We start from the raw sequence: 20,791 nt of genomic DNA on the forward strand, positions 1-20,791 counted from the left end.
ATAAATGTCTCACATACAATGATTGTTACTTTTATCTTTTTATTATTCATTTCAAATTCAAATTTAATTTGATTGAATTTCTTAACATTTCATGTTATAAATCATTTGATATATTATAGCTCAATCATAACTGAACCAATGAATTGTGAATCAGTGTCTTCACCATTTTATTAATCGTTCCACATTTTTAAACTTTGTTAAACCTAGCACAATATTTGTTTAATATTCAATGTTTCAATCATCAGTTCACCTGTTAATTCTTGGGTCCCAAATAACTCATTTTACTCCCATAAACTAGCTGGGTATGTCTATGCCTATTTCTTAATATATTTGCATGAATTGTTAAAAAAAACTAGCTGGGTATGTGAACTGGTTCAATCTAAAACATGAGATAATGATATAAGCCAAAAATAGCTACATAATATTATTTAATGCAGATCTTGCAGCTGTTACTGTGTCTCTGTTCAACCATGATTACGCCCTGTGCTTGCTGTTGTTGATGAAGCTATGGTTGTTTGTGTTTTCGAAGCAAAGCGCCACTAAAGCTGCACTACGGCGTCATTGGGCTTCTGCAGAGGGTTGAGAGTCCGATGAGTTTCTGCACCAATTCCATAAATTGCTAGGGTGAATAATCCTTGGATAATGAGTAATTCATTTTCAAATTACTCTGGAACAATTTGAATTAGTATCATCTCAATTTATAAGGCACAGTAATTCGTTTGGAGAAAAATGATAATCACTGGTTCCTGCTACTGCTGTTTGGTTTAGTTGGAAGGAAATTGCAGAACCAGAAACCGTTTAAGTAGCAAAATAAGCTTCCTCATTGCTAGACACAAGCAGAAGTATCTCAAGTAATCAAGTATTGGTAGGACTATGACTCAAAAAACATGGAGAAAGTTCAAACCCAGGTCAGATTCTTATAGTTACCTTTTTTTTTTGATAAGCAATCAGAATTATATTGAATGAAGTACAAGGGGTACTTCATTTACAGAAAGTAGAGAGTAGAAGGGAAAAAGAAAAAAGAAGGGAGCTAAGTATAGCAACATTTACAGAAACAAAATCCTTCTACTTACAAATTACCCACCCCCTCCTCTTATAGTTACCTGACATTCAAGTGTGTGATAAGTTCATTATGCAGGCACCCAGATGGTAGAACAATTCAAAATGCGTCCTTTCCAACTTTGAAGCATCCAATTGCTGTCTTCATCAATCACAAAATCATCAGGGTGCCATTTCATTAACTTGCTCCTAAACTTGGCCATCAATTTCTGGTTCAGAGGAAGCTGCTTGAAACCAGCCCTTGTGTTCCTAACCTGCCACTGTTTGTATGTCTCAGGCCTCTCAATCCTCTCCAAACCTTCACATGCTATCACATTCATAGAGCTACGACCCACAACCTCCCTCTCATCTATCACCCTCCATTGGTTTTCCCGGGATATGACAGTGTCAAGCATGTCAAAAACAGCAGAAAAATGGAACAAGGCCTCCCTAAACCGTGTGGCAAAAAAAGGGGTACTGAAAGATCCATTAATGATGGACTGAGCAAAAACATCTGGATTTATCTTCCTGATCAAAAGCAGAACAGCATCTCTGGGACTGTTCATTTCAATAGTCTCATCCAGCAAATTCTTGAACCTCATCATGGAGTTGACAGCAACAAACTCATGGCTCTTAATTCTAAGGTCTTCAACTCGAATGGTTTCCCAGTTCCGTGATGCTATGGCAGTGTACTCAAAGGGAACATTGAAACGCTTGCAATAGTTAGCCAAACGACGACCAGTCTCCTCAATTTTTTGTGTGGGGCGAAAGCCAGGTAAAGGGAACTCTATCCCTGTGATCCTCAGCTTGGGAGGTCCTCCATCTCTTTCTGATAAAAACTTGATGAGTAATGGCCACTGGAAGCCATATGAGATTCCAAAATCAATAATATGAAGAGTTTCTGCTTTTGCAGATGCTTTCTTAATCATTTTGTTAACATAGAAATGTGCAAACCTTTTGTGCGGGTTATGAGATAGATAAACTTGGAAACCTTCGAAGAAATCATCAGCAGAGGTTGTCTTGTGGGTTGGAGTTGGAGTAGAATAAAATAATTGTGCACCGGTAACATCCCCAACCAAGCGTGCCTCAAGGCCATTCGCAAAGTAATGAGCCAATCTTTGTGACCCATCACCAAAGGGAGAAGAATGCTGTCTTATCTGCTTTAGAAGTTCATTAGCAGCCCTGTTATCATTGGTATGAATAGCTTGTGCACAAAGAAGCAGAAGAGCCCTCACGTCCACCGTTTCCTTCTTCCTGCCTTGTTTATTTGGATGAGCCTTCCTTCCATCAGATGAAGGTGGCTTTTCACCTTGCTGTTTCTCTTTTGCTAAGCCACTCTCTATGGAATCGTGTTCGTTACCAAGTGGTAATTGTTCCATATTAATCAGCACTCGTTCAAACATATCAGATAAGTCATCCTCATCAACAACACCAACTGCTGATTGCTTGGTACTTCTCCCTTCTTCATTAGAATCACTTTCTTCACGCTCACGGCTCTTTCTACGACCCTTTAACCCAAAAGAATTCTCCTCAACTATATTGGATGATTCTCCCCTTGAATCTAGACCGGTCTCAATCAGGGGTTCTGGAGGATGAAGAAACTTGGTAGCTTCCTCTAACCCTCTCCTGAATTGGGAGACAGAATCTGCATCACTGAAAATATTTTGCGCCAATGGTTTGGTAACAGAAGAATCCAAATCTAGCAGTCCATGAGAATTAAGTTGAAAAGCATGATTACCAATAACAGCAACAGGGGTATCCAGAGGAGGGGAATTCAACTCACCAGAATTGTAGTGTAAATTGCTGCTGTTGTCACTGTCACTGCTAGTTGTTTCACAGTAAGGGCTTCGAACATTGAAGTGGTGTTGATTGGGCGATAGAGATGAGTTGTTTTCTATGAGAGCATCATGGAATGATTTCTCTGTGAGTTGCAGGCTCAAGGAGTCATAAAATGGACCCTGTTCAAGGTTCTCTTCCATCAGGATTTGGCTTATGAACTTGGTGGTTTCTGAGAAGTCAGTGTCTTCTAGAGAAGGATCTGTCACCGAGTTCATGGACATGGATGTCACAGAACCTTCTTCTACAGAGCTTGTATTTGCTGCAAAACCAAGAGGGTCAACATGTTGATGATACACATCCCAGTATGCTGCATATGGATTTGGATCCGAGACAAATATGTTCCCTTCTTCACAAAACTGGTATCCGTTTGTGAAATCGCTGTCCCCATAAAAAGTTGGATCCATCTTCCTTTCCTATTTTAGAAACACTCACCGATGCCTAAGTCAAATACTCAATGCTTCTGTTAAAAAAAAAGCATGAACATAAAAGAAAATTGGAGCCATGCGAGAAACTAGTTAGATATGGTTGTGAGGAAGATTTGAATTCACCTAACCCTGAACTAAATTATTGTTCATTCTTTTTAAGAAAGAAAATGATTTGTAGAGATGCAGACATTTAAGAAAGAGAGTGATGGAGGGAAAAATTGGATGTCTTTTAGATGGATGTATTATTTTTTAAGATCGGTGGCAGTCTTATGGTCTATTTGGCAGTGTAGAAACAATGTTATATTTAAAGAAGGGGTGAAAGATGCAGAGAGAGTGTGGGAGTTAGCTCAGGTAAGAGCTTGGAAGTGGTTGAGAGCCAAAAACCGAAAGTTCTGCGTATCTTGGAGTGATTGGAGCACAAATCCGAGAAACTGCCTAGAGTATCTCTGATCTTGACTATTTGGATTTTGTCTGATCTTAATTTTTTTGCTGGTTTGTGCCTGTCACCAGCCTACTGTTGAAGTTCTGTATCGGGTATTGCAGTGGAGAATTTGAGTCACACTATGGACCTGTGTGAGTGTTAGTTTATGGAATGTTGGTATGTATCAGTATCAGTGCCTTTGCTTCCTGTCGTTTAGCAAATGGCTTAGGTGTTGGATGGTGTGTTTATTTTTTCTCAGTTTCTTTGTAAGTAGTGATTACCCACTGGGGTATTTCTTTAATACATTATTTGCTGAAAATAAAATTATTTTTTAAGAAAGAGGGTTGATGCTCGGTCTGTATTATGGTTTTGTCTTTTGACTATGGGGGAGTATTGTTTTTTACAAACTTATTTCTAAATTTTTGCAGATAAAATCATGGGATTTAGAGAAAAGTAGGTAAGGTAAGTTTTGCCCCGTTGAGGTTGAGGTTTTTTCTGATTCAAACTAGTGTTCTTTTCCCGTGCGTTGCACGGCGATTAAATTTATTGTAAAAATGAATCAGTAGAAATATGTTTTCAGTAAGTAGAACAAAGATGAAACCGAACATATGTTACAAACATGTAGATGGATGACCACAGTAAATATATTAATTTGATTAGGTTGTATAGACCTCATAATGACAACACTTGAATAGTAATAAGAACTCAGTTTTTAAGGAATGCATTACATTGAAATTGAAATAAGTTAAAGGCTTAATTGCAACTTTGGTCCCCGACGTTTACATATGCCACGATTTTGGTCCCTAACCTAATTTAATTACATGAATGGTCCCCAACGTTGTAGGTCGTGTGCAACGTTAGTCCTACCGTTTATTTCTTAATGGAGGAGACTTACGTGGACGTCTAGTTGGAGAGAAAAAGGAGGTATGAGAAGAGAGGGAAGCACGTGAGTATCACGTGAACTCACGTGAACCTTATATGAACCCATTATACCGAAATCTGAAACCCTAGGGATCTAAATCGTGTTACCTTCTTCGTTCTAGGGAGGTCAGGAGTTTGGGTATAATGGTTCAGATAAGGGTCAAGTGATACTCACGTGCTTCTCTCTCTCCTCATACCTCGTTTTTCTCTCCAATTGGACGTCCACGTAAGTCTCATCCATTAAGAAATAAACGGTATGACTAACGTTGCACACGGCCTAAAACGTCGGGGACCATCCATGTAATTAAATTAGGTGAGGGACCAAAATCGTGGAATTGGTAAACGTCGGGGACCAAAGTTGCAATTAATCCTAAGTTAAACATAACAATAACAACAACATGAACCCTTATTAGAAGTTGTAGTTCATGATTAATGATAAAAACTTCATAACCAATCATGTTGTTAATCAAGCATATTTGAGCTATAGAACCTACAAAGGAAAAAATTTATATAAGAGTAATAATCAATAACCAATACAAATATAAATTGTGTATAATTTAAAAATGTTAAACAAACCTTATAGAAACGCCAACAAACCTTATATCTTGTAGTTAATGATCATACTTTAAAAAGAGATAAGAAATTAATTATTTTTTTTTCATTTGTGTAGCCCATTAAGTTATTGAGCGAAGACAAATCATTCATCTAAATGTAAACCTGTATTTTTCCAACTGAACCCACCCCATAAGTGGGTTGAGCTAAGCACACTCACAACCTGAGTCCATTTTGGTCGACCTAATTACTACTCCACCTCAATTATAATATTTTTAAATATTACATAAGTTTCCATGCATTGAATTATTACTTAAATTTCTAAAAGTAACTTAACATCACATAATTGATTATTGGAATTGGGTCACAACCTACCCAAAGAATTAATAAACAAAACAACTTTTCATAATACAAATGAAAAAGGAATTATGTCTTCCATATTTCAGACCATGCAACCTAAATATCTCCACATATACTTCATGGAGATGATGTTGTCGTGCATTTGTCGAGATTTATTAACAAAATAAATGCAGTTATTTTGTTCACGTTCAGACGATAGCTAGCAGCGCTACTTGATCATGAGAGGTTCTTCAAAGAGTTGGTCGATACAAAATTCTGGTTGGCTCCATTCCAGCACATATCTATTGGAATTTCCTACATCAGTAAAAAAAACAACATTATAACATAGACTAAAAAAATTCTCATAAAAATACATATTTTTCCGTTGAACAATTTTAGTGGTCGAGGTACCTAGGTAATTTTACCCTGCTGCAGAAAGGTCGATCAATTCGGACGACCTTCTCAATCTTTCTAAGGATTGTGAACTCTTGTACTCGTCCAACCTTACTCAAAACACCGATTATATCTAAAATATCCAGATATCAGAAATTGTTAATACAGTGCGAATAATATAACTACAAAATAATTAACAAAGGCTCACTGATAGTGGACGTATCCTCCCAAAAGTTGAGTTCAAAAAGATGAGTGTTTGATGGGTAATATTCAGAATTTTCAAAACTAATAGTTGGTGGGAATTGGAAGGACTGATAAAGTTGAAGAATAACATGAGGTGATTTATATAGAAATTTCATAATTAGGGTTACTTCTCAATGCAAGTTAAAAAATGTAGGGAAATTAGGGTATTATGAATGGTATTTGAAATTAGCCGGCACAAATTTTTTTTTTTCAACCAAAATTTAAATCGTACGCTTATAGTGACTTTTAATAGCATGAGGTGATTTACCACTCAAAATAGGAAATTCAATCAATTCCAGGGTAATTTTTTCTTCATAAGAATGGAATGTATCAAACATGATATTAAAATACTACCCCGTGCGTTACAAATCATGATATTAAATAGTGATTCCATTTATTAAAATATTACAAACGCACGGTTCACTTATAATTATTATGAATGATAGGTCAATATATCTCATTTATGAAAATGATTAATTATAGGAAAGGTGTTATTTAACTGAGAAACGCATTTATTTTAAAAAGAAATTGAGAAACACGTTGTTGACAGTCCTCACACAGGCAATCAGTAATTATAGGAAATTCGAAACTATTTCGAATATTTTTGAAAAATAGTAATTCTATTTAAACACATGGATCTTGTGGTGCAAAACAAAAATTATTTGTAATTAAATAGTTGAAATAGTCAAAATGTTAATTAGCTATTAATGTGGATATTTTATGTTAGCAATTAATGAATGACTAAAAAAATAATAATAAAAAATCAGCATTCAATAAGCCTTCAATAATGGACCTCCATATAAAACTGAAATAAAAATGGGCTTTGTAATGTTTTGGTCCAAATCAATAAGACGGTGACACTTGTCAGACAAAGAGAGAGATTGGATGAAAGTAATTCTTGGAATGCCAAATCAGCAAGGTGAGTCTCACAACCTTCCTCTTTTCTAAAGTATATAGATATCTCATCTTAGTATTATTAGTTTTTTTTTGTTACAGTATTATTAGAGTTTACATGGGGTTTACAGAAAATATTTAAAAATTCTTAATTTTAAAATAATTCTTTTGACTCAATGATATGAGAGTATAGGAAACTTCCTAATAGATAAGCATTCAATACAAAATGCAAACTCATCCTGGACATTAAAACATAAACAAATGTTGTACCCAAAAAAACGTAAACAAATGTTGTTGTGATACTTGTCTCTTAGAGCCGTTGAGAGGGTAAGGTTTTTTTCTTTATAAGCAATGATACAAACTCATCCTAGACATTAAAACATAAACAAATGTTGTACCCAAAAAAATGTAAACAAATGTTGTTGTGATACTTGTCTCTTAGGGCCGTTGAGAGGGTAATGTTTTTTTCTTTATAAGCAATGAAATTTATATATTGAAGTGAAGTATATAGGTACTTTTTTTTTGTCTTGACCAAGGTATCCCCACAGTCGATAGCCGTGAGACTAATCTCTCGCCCCACGGTCAGCGTACTAAGCGGTAGGGTGCTGACTAATGAGTTTTTTCTATTCGCAAGAGTTGGGATTCGAACCTCCAATCACTTGCTTAAAGGATGAAGTGCTGAACCACTACATCAACTCACTTGGTTAAAGTATATAGGGTACTTTAACCCAATACAGGTGAAAATAGAAGAGAAAAAAATACATAAAAAAACTAATGACAACCCACCCCTCTTTGGAAGAAAGATCTTAAAAAGAAGTCTCATTAAAACCTTACTAGAAAAAAACCCCTTGAAAAAACTAGTGAAGGAAAAAGAGTACCACTTTTTTTTTACCAAGATCAAAATGGAGCATTTGTATTAGGTTTAAAAAGTTATTACGTGTATGGTACTCTCTCCGTTCCTTTTTAAGTGTCATTTTAGCATAAAGCTCTCCAACCAAGATAGTGGATTGTTATAGAGTTTTTTCTCATTCTACCCTCTCACATCTTAATCATAAAGTCATAAAACTCTCTAACTAAGATAGTGGATTGTTAGTTTTTTTCCACTCTCTCATATCATTAAACCATCTACCACTCTCACTCAATCATCAAGTCATAAAGTTCTTCATAGTTATTAAGAAAGGAGAATTTTATGGAAAATGTGAAGTGGAGTTATTGAAAAAGTAAGGGTATAATTGACAAATAGAACCTTAAAACATCAAAATGACAGTTAAATAGGAACAAAAAAATTCTTCTAAAACGACACTTAAAAAGAAACAGAGAGAGTCTATGTTATGGAAATTTGAGAGGGGTAATGAAATAATGAAAAATTAGGTTATATATATTAATTGTAATGTGAAAATATAAAAGTGTTATTTTGTCAGTTATTAATAGAGAAAAACTATTGTGATATACTACATTTGTTCCTATTTGACTGTATTGAGAGAGAAGAAATACACTTTTTTTTATCAGCAAATCAATAAATATATTAATGGAAGTACTAGGTGTACTTCAAACCAAATACAAAATAGAGGGAGAAGAAAGAATAGACAAAGAGATAGAATAAATAACATCAACAGTGAGAGTTGCAGAGGAGAGGAGAAACACATAACAGACAAGGAAAAGAGACTTGGGCTAAGAATTGGTTATTCATGACCAGCCAACCAATGGAGAAAGAGCCTTCATTCCCAAAGCAATTTCCAAAAGATTCCCTGTAGACAGAGTAGAGTCTAATGCATAAACCAGGATAAAAGAGCCAAAAGACCACCATCCACTAAGGCACAAAGTTACTGTTGCATAAGGGATAAAATGCAGATGGTGGAATCACGAAATTAGCAAAGGCAGTAGGCCGGCAGACAAGACCAAAACCGTGAAATCTTCTGCCACTAAAACTATCACAGATTGGCTCAGAGAGTTCCTAAACAAATAAGAGGGTTCGAGCTCCATTCAATTAAAAAATAATGGAATCCCTTCAATTTTCCTTTCATCCAAATCCAAGACTTGTATTGGATTGAGTCTAGAGCTGATGATAGATCAAGAATTTCACCATCGAAGACCAATCTGGCTTATAATCTGTTTCTGAGATGCCATATAAACCAGATTGTTGATAACTAGATGAAGCTCATTCCCGATTTCCTATCCCTGGCGCAGCAGCTATCCAAGAACATCAGCATGTGTGCTCTGCCTTCTTCCGGTGAGACCACACTGATTCCTAGCCTGCGATATACTGAAATCCACACCTGCCAGGATTTAGGACATGTGAAGAACAGATGCGAGGTTGATTCCACAGCTGCTAGACAAAAGGGGCAAGTGGTTTGGGAAGTGTCTTGGATAATCCCCTTTCGTTTCAAATTTTCCTTCGATTGTATCCGATTCAACAGAACCTTCCAAGCTAGGCACATAACATTTGAGGGAGCTTTGATAGAACACAAGTTCTGGTACACTTTGTCTAGGGGTTCCAACACATCTCTTTGCAGTAAATCATAAGCCGATTTGACGGAGTAGGATCCTCCCTCTTCTTTGGTCCAAACCCAGCTATCCGGTGTGCCCTCAGTGAGTGAGTGATTGGCAATTATATTCATCAGCTCATCCATCATATCAACCTCACGATGCAAGAATGGTCTTTGCCAAAGAAGCTCCCAAATCCAGCTTCCATTTGACCATCTTCCCATCTCTTTGACAGTATAGTTTTGTTGGACCGAGAGGTTGAATAGTCTCCAAAATTTCTCTTTCAAAATACCAGAACTTAACCAGTTAACATGCCAAAAATTCACCTCATTGCCCTCTCCAATTTTCCTGCAAAGACCTCCTTCTATCCATTGTCCTCCACCCTCCTCAAAACACAACGAATGCAAGTCTTTCCACCAACAAGATGTTGTGGAAGGAACCATGTCATTGTATTTAGTCTTCAAGATTTTGTACCACAAACTATCCCGCTCCTTCAACATCCTCCATCGCCACTTGCCTACCAAGGCTTTGTTGAACAGTTCCAAGTTTCTAACTCCCAACCCTCCTTCTTCCTTTGGCCTACACACCAAATCCCACCTCACTCACGCTGTTTTCTTTTCTCCATCAGAGGCTCCCCAAAGAAATGATCTCATCAATTTATCATATTGGGCTAGGATCCCCACCGACATTTTGAAAAAAGATAAATAAAAGACGGGGAGGGAAGTCAAAACACTTGTAATAAGGCAAAGTCTACCTCCAAAAGAAAGGGACTTTTGTTTCCACTTTGAGAGTCTCTTCTTGAATTTCAAAATGATAGGATCCCGTAATCTAAGGCTCCTTCGCTTGCCACAAATTGGAAGACCAAGGTACACAAAGGGGAGTCTTGAGATTCTACAGTGAAGTATTGCAGCCATCCTCCTCTCCAAGTCATTTTCTATAGCAATCCCCACAATTTTGCTCTTAGCAAAATTAACTTTCAAGCCCGAAACTAGCTCAAAGCAACGAAGAATGCACTTCAAAGTAACCACATTTTGGATAGATGCCTCGTCGATAAATAGTGTATCAGCAAATTGGAGTAAGGACACACTTAAAGTGCTAGAGTTCTCAAAGGTGTAGGGTGAGAACTTTCCTAATGAGACATCACATTTTAACATCCCATTAATACCTTCGGCCACTATAAGAAACAAGAAAGGAGCAATCGGGTCCCCTTGTCGAAGGCCTTTCTCCATCTTGAATTCCTCCATAGGGCAACCATTAACTAGGACCGAAACCGTTGAAGAGTACAAACAACCTCAGATCCAGCTAATCCACTTATAATCATAGTTCATCCTCTCAAGCATGTAGAAGAGAAAACTCAACCTAACTGAGTTGTAGGCCTTCTCATAGTCTACCTTGAACACCATTGTTGGCACTCCCCTCCCTTTAGCATCATGAACCACCTCATTTGCAATAAGGACACTATCCAGCATGTTTCTACCACCTAGGAAAGCGGATTGGCACTCGTCAATAAGGTTTGGTAAGACACACTTCAATCTTTTTTATAAGATCTTAGAGACCACCTTGTACATGCACCCTACTAGAGATATAAGTCTAAATTCTCTTAGACCTTGAGGAGACTCCACCTTCGAAATTAGAGCTATGAAAGAGGTATTGGTTCCTCTTGGCCATTTGCCATGAGTGTGAAATTATGTAACCATTCTCAATAAATCATCCTTAAGAAGGTGCCAGAAAGACTTAATGAACTTGAAATTGTAGCCATCCGGACCCGGGCTTTTATCACCATCGCAATCCCACATCGCTTCTCTTAACTCCTCAAAGTCAAAAGGAGCAATTAAGGCATTGTTATCAGCAGAGGAGAGACACCAGAAAGAAATTCCATCCAAGGTAGGGGAAGCCCAACTAACCTCCCTAAATTTCCGTACAAAGAAGTCCTTTACTGTTGTTTTAATTTCGCTTGGATCTTCACTCCATCTCCCCTCTAGATCAAGGCCAATCAAAGAGTTCTGCCTCTATCGCCAGTTAACCATACCATGGAAGAAGCTTGTATTAGCATCACCTTCCTTGATCCAATTAATCCTTGCTTTTTGGCAAAGTAAAGATTCATTTAGTGTAGCTAGTCTCCAATATTCAACACCTAGCTCCTTTCTCTTAGTTACTTCCTCGGCAACAAGAGGAATATCTTCTGCCTTCTTATTCAAGTCATTAAGCTCCTTCACGATCTTCATCCTTTTAGTATTTATGTTACCAATGACATCTTTGTTCCATTGCTTCAAGCTCAATTTCAGGCTCTTTAGCCTATCTTTAACTACAAAGGCCCCCCAACCAGTAGCTTGTGTCAAAGGCCAAGTGGTTTCGACAAACGGTTTGAAGCATGGGTCATGGAACCAATAGTTAAGGACACGGAACGGTTGAGGCCCCTAATCTTGTTTAGAAAGCCGGAGCAACAAGGGACAATGGTCAGATATCTCACGGTCAAGGACTTCTTGTACGCAATCGGGCCAAGAAGAAAGTCAATCTTGTGATACAAGAAAGCGATCCAATCTACTCATCACTTGGCCGTTGGGTCTATACCAAGTAAATTTCTTTCCCAGCAGGGGAAAATCAACAAGCTCAACCTCTTCAATAAAATCATTGAAGAATTCCATCTTTCTTCTACTTTGAGAAGAAATACACATATTAAGGAGTGCAATTAATTTTGTTAATTTTCAGAAAATTATTATTTATTTTCTCATTTTACCCTCTAGAATGTGTTTGATCTGTTCTCATTTACTGCTCTTACAATAGCATCATTGGGGAAAACGTCATTTAATGTTTTCTTGAAATGCTAAGTGGATGAATATATATAAATAATTTTTTTTTCAAAGTGAACAATTAATAAAGAATGTAGTAGTGTGTAAGTAAAGAGTGACATAAATTATTCACAAATTAAAGGGAAATAGATACTTTACCATTATTATATATCTCACAATTTATCTTATTATTATATACAAGAGTTTTACTTCTCCATACCCAATAATTTTTGTCCCCTTGTGTGTTTGGGCTACATAAAGTAATTAAATAAAGAAGTTTGTTTTTCTTTGATTTACTTTTTTTGACAACTTATGGCGATGGTGGTGGAGGTGGTAATGTGGGTGGTGGTGCCAACATCGGCGATGTTGGAAGTGGTTATGGTGGCGTTGAAGGTGTGGTGGCGGAGGTATAGATGTTACCTTGTGGCTGCGACGATAGTTGTGGTTGCAGCGACATGATGATTGTGGCGACGATGATGATTGTGATGGTGGAGGTGGTGGTTGTAGTGAAGTCGATGGTGGTGGTGGATGTGGAAGTGGTGGTGTTGGAGGTTGGTAGTGGCAATGACAACGGTGGTGGTAGTGGTGGTGGCGATGTTGGAGGTGGAGGTGTTGGAGAGTGGTGGTACCTGCGGTGATGGTTGTGGCTTGGAGGTGTTGGATGGTGGTGGTGGTGCCGGTGACGGGTGGTGGCATTGGAGGGTGGTGGTGCCGATGGTGGGTGTGGTGACGGCGACAGTGGTGGTGGTCGTGGGGAAGATTGGGGTGGTACTGGTGGAGGGTGGAGGTGGTGGTAGCAGTTGTGATCGTGGTGAAGGTGGTTGTGGTGGTGGTGGAGGGTGTGGTGGTGGCTGTGGAGAAGATGGTGGTGGTGGTGGTGATGGTACTGGTGAAAGGTGGAGGTGGTGGTGGCAGCGGTGAAGGTGGTTGTGGTGGCGGTGGAGGTGTGTTGCAGTGGTGGTGGTGGCTGTGGTGAAGATGGTGGTGGTGGCGGTGGCAAGTGGTGGTAATGAAGTTACATTTTTTTTTTTTAGATAAGCCAAATATTGTATTCACACTTAGCACAAGGGGTGCTAAACCCAAATACAAAAGAAGAGGAAAAGAACAACAAAAAACTAAAGCACTCTAGAAGACCAGCATACCAAACGCATGGACAACTAGAGCATACCAAGAGCATGAAAACCAGGACAAACAAAACATCCCAACCTACTCAAAACAACCCACAAAACTCATGCCCAACCCCAATAAAAACAAACCAATTACACAGAGCACACGCACGTCACCGGACTTGTCGACCACTCGAAAAGAGAGTAACAAAATCCCTTCATATTAGCTCTATTCCACTGCCAAGATCTCCATTTGACCAATTCTAAAGCAGAAGTCCAACAAACTGGTTCCCCTCTAAATATCAAACCATTCCTAATCCCCCAAATTGTCCAAACTGTGGCAAACCAAATAGACAAAATACCTAAATGCTGAAACTCATTCCACCCAAACTTAAACTGCAAAAAATGAGCTCGAATTGAATCAGGGAGCACCGTTTGAAACCCCAACCACTTGTAGCATTGATTCCACAACCCCCAGGAGCAAGCACAAGACAGTAGAAGATGGTGGCCAGTTTCCATACCCCCCAAGCAAAACCTACAAGCAGCTGCTTCTGCATTTAACAGAACCCTACGTCTCACCAAATTATCCATGCTTGGAATCCGATTATGGAGACACCTCCAAACAAAAGCTTGAACATTAGAAGGAGCAAAAGATTTCCACAGAAGCCCAAAAGCCAAATCTGAGCCACCCAGCAAAGGAGCCTGCACAAAAGCATAAGCAGAGCTAACTGAATAATTCCCATCTGGACTTGGTCGCCAAATCCAACCATCCAAAGTGCCTTCTGAAAGAGGGACAGAATCAAGAACTTGTAAGAAAGACAAAAGCCAAGATTGCTCCCGCTCACCTAACGGACGCCGCCATGACAGACACCAGTGTCATACACCCTGCTCCCACCTCCCACAGTCACGCACCATAGCTCGTTTTTGCTTAGACAAATTATAAAGCCTATAAAAAACATCCCTAAGTTTCCCTGATCCAGTCCAATCTTCAAGCCATAGTTGAGTACTATCACCCCCTCGCACTGATTTACTAACCCCTTCCTCAAACCAATTCAATAAGTCCGGGCAACAGGCATCCTTAACATCACGCCACCAAGCAGATTCTTTTACATACAACTCATCCTTGTACTTAGCTTTTAAAACACGACACCAGAGAGAATTTTGCTCTGTCCTCCATCTCCACAACCACTTACCAAGTAAAGCTCTGTTAAACAAAGTCAGGTCCTTCACACCCAAGCCACCCTCCTCCTTGGGGAGACAAATTTTCTCCCACTTTACCCAAGCAATGCGCTTATCTCCAGAACCCCCTCCCCACAGGAAATTGCGCATAATACTAACACACACCTTCACCACACCCTTTGGAATTTTGAAAAAAGATAAAAAAAAAACAGTGGTAAGGCAGAAAGCACACTTTTAATTAAACAAATGCGACCCCCAAAAGAAATCATCTTCTGCTTCCACTTTGACAATCTGCCCCTCAATTTCTTAATTACTGGGTCCCAAGTCTTGACACAGTTAGCCCTTCCCCCAACTGGGATGCCCAAATACACAAAAGGAATAGCCATAACTTTGCAGTTCAAAAAAGAAGCAAATTGTTGAACAACACCAGGGGAAGTAGCAATAGAAGCCAATTTACTTTTATGAAAATTCACCTTGAGGCCAGAAACCAATTCAAAGCACCGGAGGACACTTTTCAAAACCACCAAATTCTGAATAGAAGCCTCTCCCACAAAAACAGTATCATCAGCAAACTGTAGCAAAGAAACCACCAAATCACCCTCCTTGCCCACTGCAATCCCCTTAAATTTCCCCAAACTCACAGCATTACTGAACAACCCCGTCAAACCTTCCGCCACAATCAAAAACAGAAAAGGAGCCAAAGGATCACCCTGCCTAAGACCCTTCTCCATTTGGAACTCCCCAGTTGGGCTCCCATTGACCAAAACTGAAATAGATGCAGAACCAAGACACCCCATAATCCAGGCAATCCATTTAGCACAGAACCCCATTCGATTCATCATGTATTCCAAGAACCCCCAATCAACTGAATCATAAGCCTTTTCAAAGTCAACCTTGAAGATGATACTCGGTCGCCTCTTAACCTTAGCCTCATGCACAACTTCATTGATCACAACAACACTATCCAACATATTCCGGCCTCCAATGAATGCAAACTGACGATCATCAATCACTTTCCCAATGACAGCTTTCAATCTAATTGCTAATAATTTGGAGATCACCTTATAAATACAACCAATTAAAGAGATAGGTCTAAAGTCATTAAGCACCTGAGGGGATGACACCTTGGGGATCAAAACAATAAAAGAAGCATTGCAACCTCTAGGCCAGGCACCCCTACGCCAAAACTCCTTCACCGCTCTAACCAAATAACCTTTCATAACATCCCAAAACTTCTGAATGAATTTAAAATTGAACCCATCAGGCCCCGGACTCTTGTTTCCCCCACACTCCCACACAGCCGTTTTAATGTCAAGCTCATCAAAGGGAGCTACTAGAGCAAAATTATCACCAGCAGATAAAGACTTAAACTGAACGCCATCAAGTTTTGGTCGTAAGCAAGCCACTGACTTGAATTTATTCACAAAAAAATCATGAACTGCACCCTTCACCTTATTAGGCTCTTCTTCCCAACACCCATCCACCATTAAACCCACTACAGAATTCGCCCTCCTCTTCCAATTTATGGTAGCATGGAAGAAACCTGTATTCTGGTCTCCTTCAGAAATCCACTTTGACCTAGACTTCTGACAAAGTAAAGATTCATGACTCCTAAGGACAGCCCAAAACTCAGACAGTAACTGATTCCTCAAAGCCACCTCCCCCTGAGACAACCCATCTTCCTCCTCCTTGACATCCAAGAAATTTAACTGCTGAACAATTTCCACCCTCTTGACTTTCAGATCCCCATAAACCTGCTTGTTCCAAGTCTTCAAGGCACCCTTAAGCCCTTTTAATTTTTCCTTAAGCACATAGGCGCCCCAACCATGTAAACGCATGTCAGCCCAAGACTTTGCCACCAGGGAAGGTAGCCTGTGATCCTCAAGCCAACAATTAAGCACTCGGAAGGGCTTTGGGCCCCAATCATGGAACGATTGCCGCAACAGCAAAGGGCAATGATCAGAGATATCCCGGTTTAGCACCAATTGGGAGCAATTAGGCCAAACGTTGCCCCAATCATTAGAAATTAGGAACCTATCAATCCTACTTCTGGCTTGATTATTCGGCCTCCTCCAAGTGAACCTTCTGCCTGCTAAAGGGATATCCATTAACTCCATGTCAGCAATAAACACGTTAAACTCATCCATCTCCCTCCTTTGTGATGGCAACACACCTGCAATCCCCTTCCTTTCATCCTCATACCGAACAGCATTAAAATCACCTGCAAGACACCAAGCAGAAATCTGACAATTTGCACGCCACTCAACCAACGCAGACCAGAGAGCTCGCTTCCCCTCTAAGTCACAAGCAGAATAAATATTAACAATGACACAACGCTGTTGGTTAGACTTCCAAACACCAACAAGACCAAGAAACCCAGGCCCTTCCACACAGCTTTCTAATGCAAACACTTGAGAATTCCAAACACACAGTAACCCACCGGCTCTATTCACTGACGGAACTGCCTTCCAGTCGAACTCGGAATCACCCCACAACATACCACAAAGTCTACTATCAACATTCTGGACCTTGGTTTCCTGTACACATAGCACCTCAACCTGATTCTGGCAAACCACCTCACGAATAACTCTCCTCTTCTCCCCCACCCCCAAACCTCTCACATTAAAGGAGAGCAGCTTCATTGATCCACTTCATTGCCCCTGCCACTAGAGCAGCCTGGACGACTGCCGTTATCGATCCCATCCCGTCGCTCCATATCAGCCAACCTGCTTACCACCTCATGCTCATCACCATCAAAAGAAACACCAAACTCCTTACCCAAATTCCAAATACTCCTAGCATCAGACAATTCATCACGTAACCAATTCAACGGAGGTGGGCCTGAAAAAGCATCCCCCAAAGAATAACACAGAGCTCGAAACTGCCTCCGTTTTGCCGCAGCAGAACACGCCACCGTGCCTACAAGCGGTTCAGACACCGCTTGACCCACCTGGTTTCCGGCCGCCACCTCTTGAACGCCGGCCGCCGGCGCCACCACGCCAGAAGTGGCAACCGCCGCTTGTGAATGCATCGCCACCGCCGGCGATGGAGTAGGAAGCGAAGACGCTGTTGAACGTGCACCAGGAGACGGGTTTTCAAGTGACCGTTTGTGCACAAACCCGCCCCACCCAATTCAACATCCACGGGCCCACCTTCAACTTTAATTAATGGTGAGTTGGTTGGGTCAACAGGGGCAGAATTGGAATGAAGTTACGTGTTTTTAAAACTAAAAACCATAATCATAAAATCATATTGTGTGGTTTTTTGAAATTCAATAAAAACTTAGTACACGTTTTGTTTTCAAATTTCAATTTAAAAACTAAGAACTGAAAATTGACAACCACCCCGAACCGAGCTTAAAAGAATTGTTAAGCTTTGCTATCATTTATTTAATGAACCTTGATTTTCTTTTTTAATCTTTGAGACTATACATATATATATATATATGATTGATCAACTAATGATGATGTGAATTGTTTCAAACTCTTGCAAGAAATGAAGTGTGATTAGTGTGTTTGTCTTTATTTTCCATCATCATTGATTTAAAGAGAATAAGGGTCATGTTTAATCGTGTGTTGCGGGTGGTTGATCTCCTTCGTTCAGGGAGGACTAATGTTTTCAAGGTACTTTAATTTATGGTTTTATTACCAAAAAAAAAAATTACAATTTTGAGTATATGATAATTGATAAAGATATACAAGGGCGGCTCTTCCTTAGAATTACGTTTTTTGCAACCATAACTTTTTCTTTTTTATCATCACTCTACACTTTTTTTTTCTGTTTTTACTTTTTAAGAAAGTACATTAGATGTTTCTTTACATAAAAAATCTGATACATTTACCTCTCCGTTTTCTCTCTCTCTCTCTTTCCTTCAATTCATCATCATTCCCCACTTATCCAGTCCAATCAAATTAAAGTTGAAACTAATTAATCAATACTTCATCCAGAAAAACAATCAATACTGCAAATGGTTTTTTCTTTGCAAAATTTGAACCTCCTTCATCACTCTCAAACAATATTAGAAAGAATTGAATTAGAAAGAATTATCCATCCAATGAATCTACCAAATTGGTAAGATGATAATTATCCATCCAATGAATCTACCAAATTTAAAATGATAAGTCTTCAATAAAAATTGAATTAGAAAGAATTAGTGACACATGCTCAACACGTTATAATAAATTTTGACTATCACCTTCAAAAAAAAAAAAATTTGACTATCAAACAAGTACGACATGTTCTAATATAGTGGATTTTGATTAATGGGCTCATACAATCTAAGATATGATTCAGAAGCTATACTTTTTTTTGTTACAACTGGAAAAATTCCTAACTACACTAAGTTTTGATTTTTTTTAAGTGTTTTAAAACTAGACTGAATCATAATCTAATTTAAGGTAAGGTATTAAGCCAATAAGTCATTGGACACACTAGGGGTAATTGGTTAGATTCTTTGACTCAGTATAAAAAAATTGTAAAACAAAATAGCAATATTAATATGCTTATAGTCTAAAATTAAAACGATAACTTGTAAATAAATAAACATGATTAAGCAACAACTAATAATATAGCTTTAAAAAATAATATAATATATAAATAAAAAGAGATTAAAAGAATTGAAGCAAACAATTACTTTTTTTTCTTTTTGAATGAGAAGCAAACAATGTTAAAATATGAGGTTAGATTACCATATTAAAACACTATTCCAGATTACCTTCTGTGGTGCCTCCTCCCAGTTGCAGGTATGGTACCTCCGCCTAGTTGAGCCAGTAGAATAGAACCACATATTAATGAGATGGCTTTTCTATTTTCGTAATAATGTTTTTCTAATATTTTTGTTTTTAAAAATAGAAGTTTTATTATTTGCTAAATGATCCCTTACTTTATTAGTTACCTTAGTAAAAGTGAGTTTTTATCCTAGTAATTCCTAAAAACTGTTCAAGTGTTGTTCTTCTTCGCCTGAGTTCTTCTTCTTGAGAGAGACCCATGATTGGTGAGGTCTGCCACCGCCACCCATCCACCGTGAATATCGTTGTCGTTTGATGCGTCGTGAAGAACGAGATCCATTGTTTGCTGACCACACCGTCTTTAGATCTAACCTTCCATGTCTTCTTTAGATCTAACTATATCGTTCTCGCATCCCAGATTCCGATGACGACAGAGTTGCGACCTCCTGCAAATCCGGCGAAGAACCGTCTCATAGACGATCTTGTGGTGGTAGTGGAGTTGGCGAAATAGAGCTCCTCGATAAGGAAAGAAGCGAGAGACTGGCGAGGCTTGTCAAAGGCGGCGGTGACGAGATAGAGCTCGCGGAGGTGGAAAGATAAAGTAGTTGCTGGCCTCTGTTGTTCGTTTGATTGGGATTTGGGTCGAGGAAGACCTTGTTTTGGATGGAGATGAGGTGATTGTCAGTGAAACCATGATTTTCAATTTTGATTTTCGTTGATACAGATATTTAGTTTTAGATAAAATTTTCATGTTTAGTAACAAATTTTGAAATAGATTTTTGTATGAGGAGCAAGATTATGCTTTTACATGTGAGATGTTGCCTCATGCTTGATGCACGCAAGTTGTTTGGTGATATTCCTGGGAAAGGAGCAAATCATGAAGGGGCTATATGTAAATGGATTTCGCAGATGTCATTGGATTCCTGTAGGTTTGCGTTCTTAGCCATTATTGTGTTTTTACTTATTTTGTATGCAGAATCCAATTAGCCTTACTTTTATGTCTCCTGTTACTCTTTTGTGTGTATATTGCGATTGAGTCTCATGATAGAATTGGTATATTTAAGTCCTAATAAGAAGAGTATATCAGGTAGAGGGTAGTCACACAAATTGTAGTTCAAATAATTGAGAATGATTTGAACTTGTTGAGATTCACAACTTTCACCATGAGACAAAGATTGTGGAGAAGTTTTTGTGAACAATTTTTTACTGCAAGAATTTATTCAGAGCTAGCGAAAATAAGCTCATCGAAATGTGCTATAAGACCAGTTTTCAAATTGGTGTTTGGTATATTAAGGAACATGAGGCTTTTGATCTAGTTTTAATTTTGATTATGATGATTTGGTGATGTGGGAAAATTTACAGGTCCATTAGATATGGCGAGCATAATAATGTCGGAAATCATTGCAGATTCATCGTTGCTTAAAGGCTATTATATTTTAGA

At 38.7% G+C, this 20,791-nt stretch overlaps 3 protein-coding genes across 3 annotated transcripts; 1 reads left to right on the plus strand and 2 right to left on the minus strand.

Annotated features, from left to right (window-relative positions):
- Positions 1-339: 339 nt before the first annotated feature.
- LOC130740563 (scarecrow-like protein 34) lies at positions 340-3,925 on the minus strand. The gene is made up of 2 exons (XM_057593215.1): positions 1,104-3,925; positions 340-598 (listed from the first exon to the last, which is right to left on the minus strand). Exon 1 carries the CDS (start codon positions 3,279-3,281, stop codon positions 1,131-1,133), a length of 2,151 nt encoding a protein of 716 aa, XP_057449198.1. The 5' UTR covers positions 3,282-3,925; the 3' UTR covers positions 340-598; positions 1,104-1,130.
- Positions 3,926-8,558: 4,633 nt separating this feature from the next.
- On the minus strand, positions 8,559-10,515 carry LOC130740564 (uncharacterized). Its single transcript, XM_057593216.1, has one exon. It carries the CDS (start codon positions 10,047-10,049, stop codon positions 9,213-9,215), a length of 837 nt encoding a protein of 278 aa, XP_057449199.1. The 5' UTR covers positions 10,050-10,515; the 3' UTR covers positions 8,559-9,212.
- A 2,387-nt stretch (positions 10,516-12,902) lies between these two features.
- On the plus strand, positions 12,903-13,376 carry LOC130737184 (uncharacterized). The gene is made up of 2 exons (XM_057588944.1): positions 12,903-13,234; positions 13,373-13,376. The coding sequence occupies exons 1-2, from the start codon at positions 12,903-12,905 to the stop codon at positions 13,374-13,376; spliced, it is 336 nt and encodes a 111-aa protein (XP_057444927.1).
- The last annotated feature ends 7,415 nt before the right edge of the window (positions 13,377-20,791 follow it).

Source organism: Lotus japonicus, chromosome 2, assembly GCF_012489685.1.
Source record: "Lotus japonicus ecotype B-129 chromosome 2, LjGifu_v1.2".
NCBI lineage: Eukaryota > Viridiplantae > Streptophyta > Magnoliopsida > Fabales > Fabaceae > Lotus > Lotus japonicus.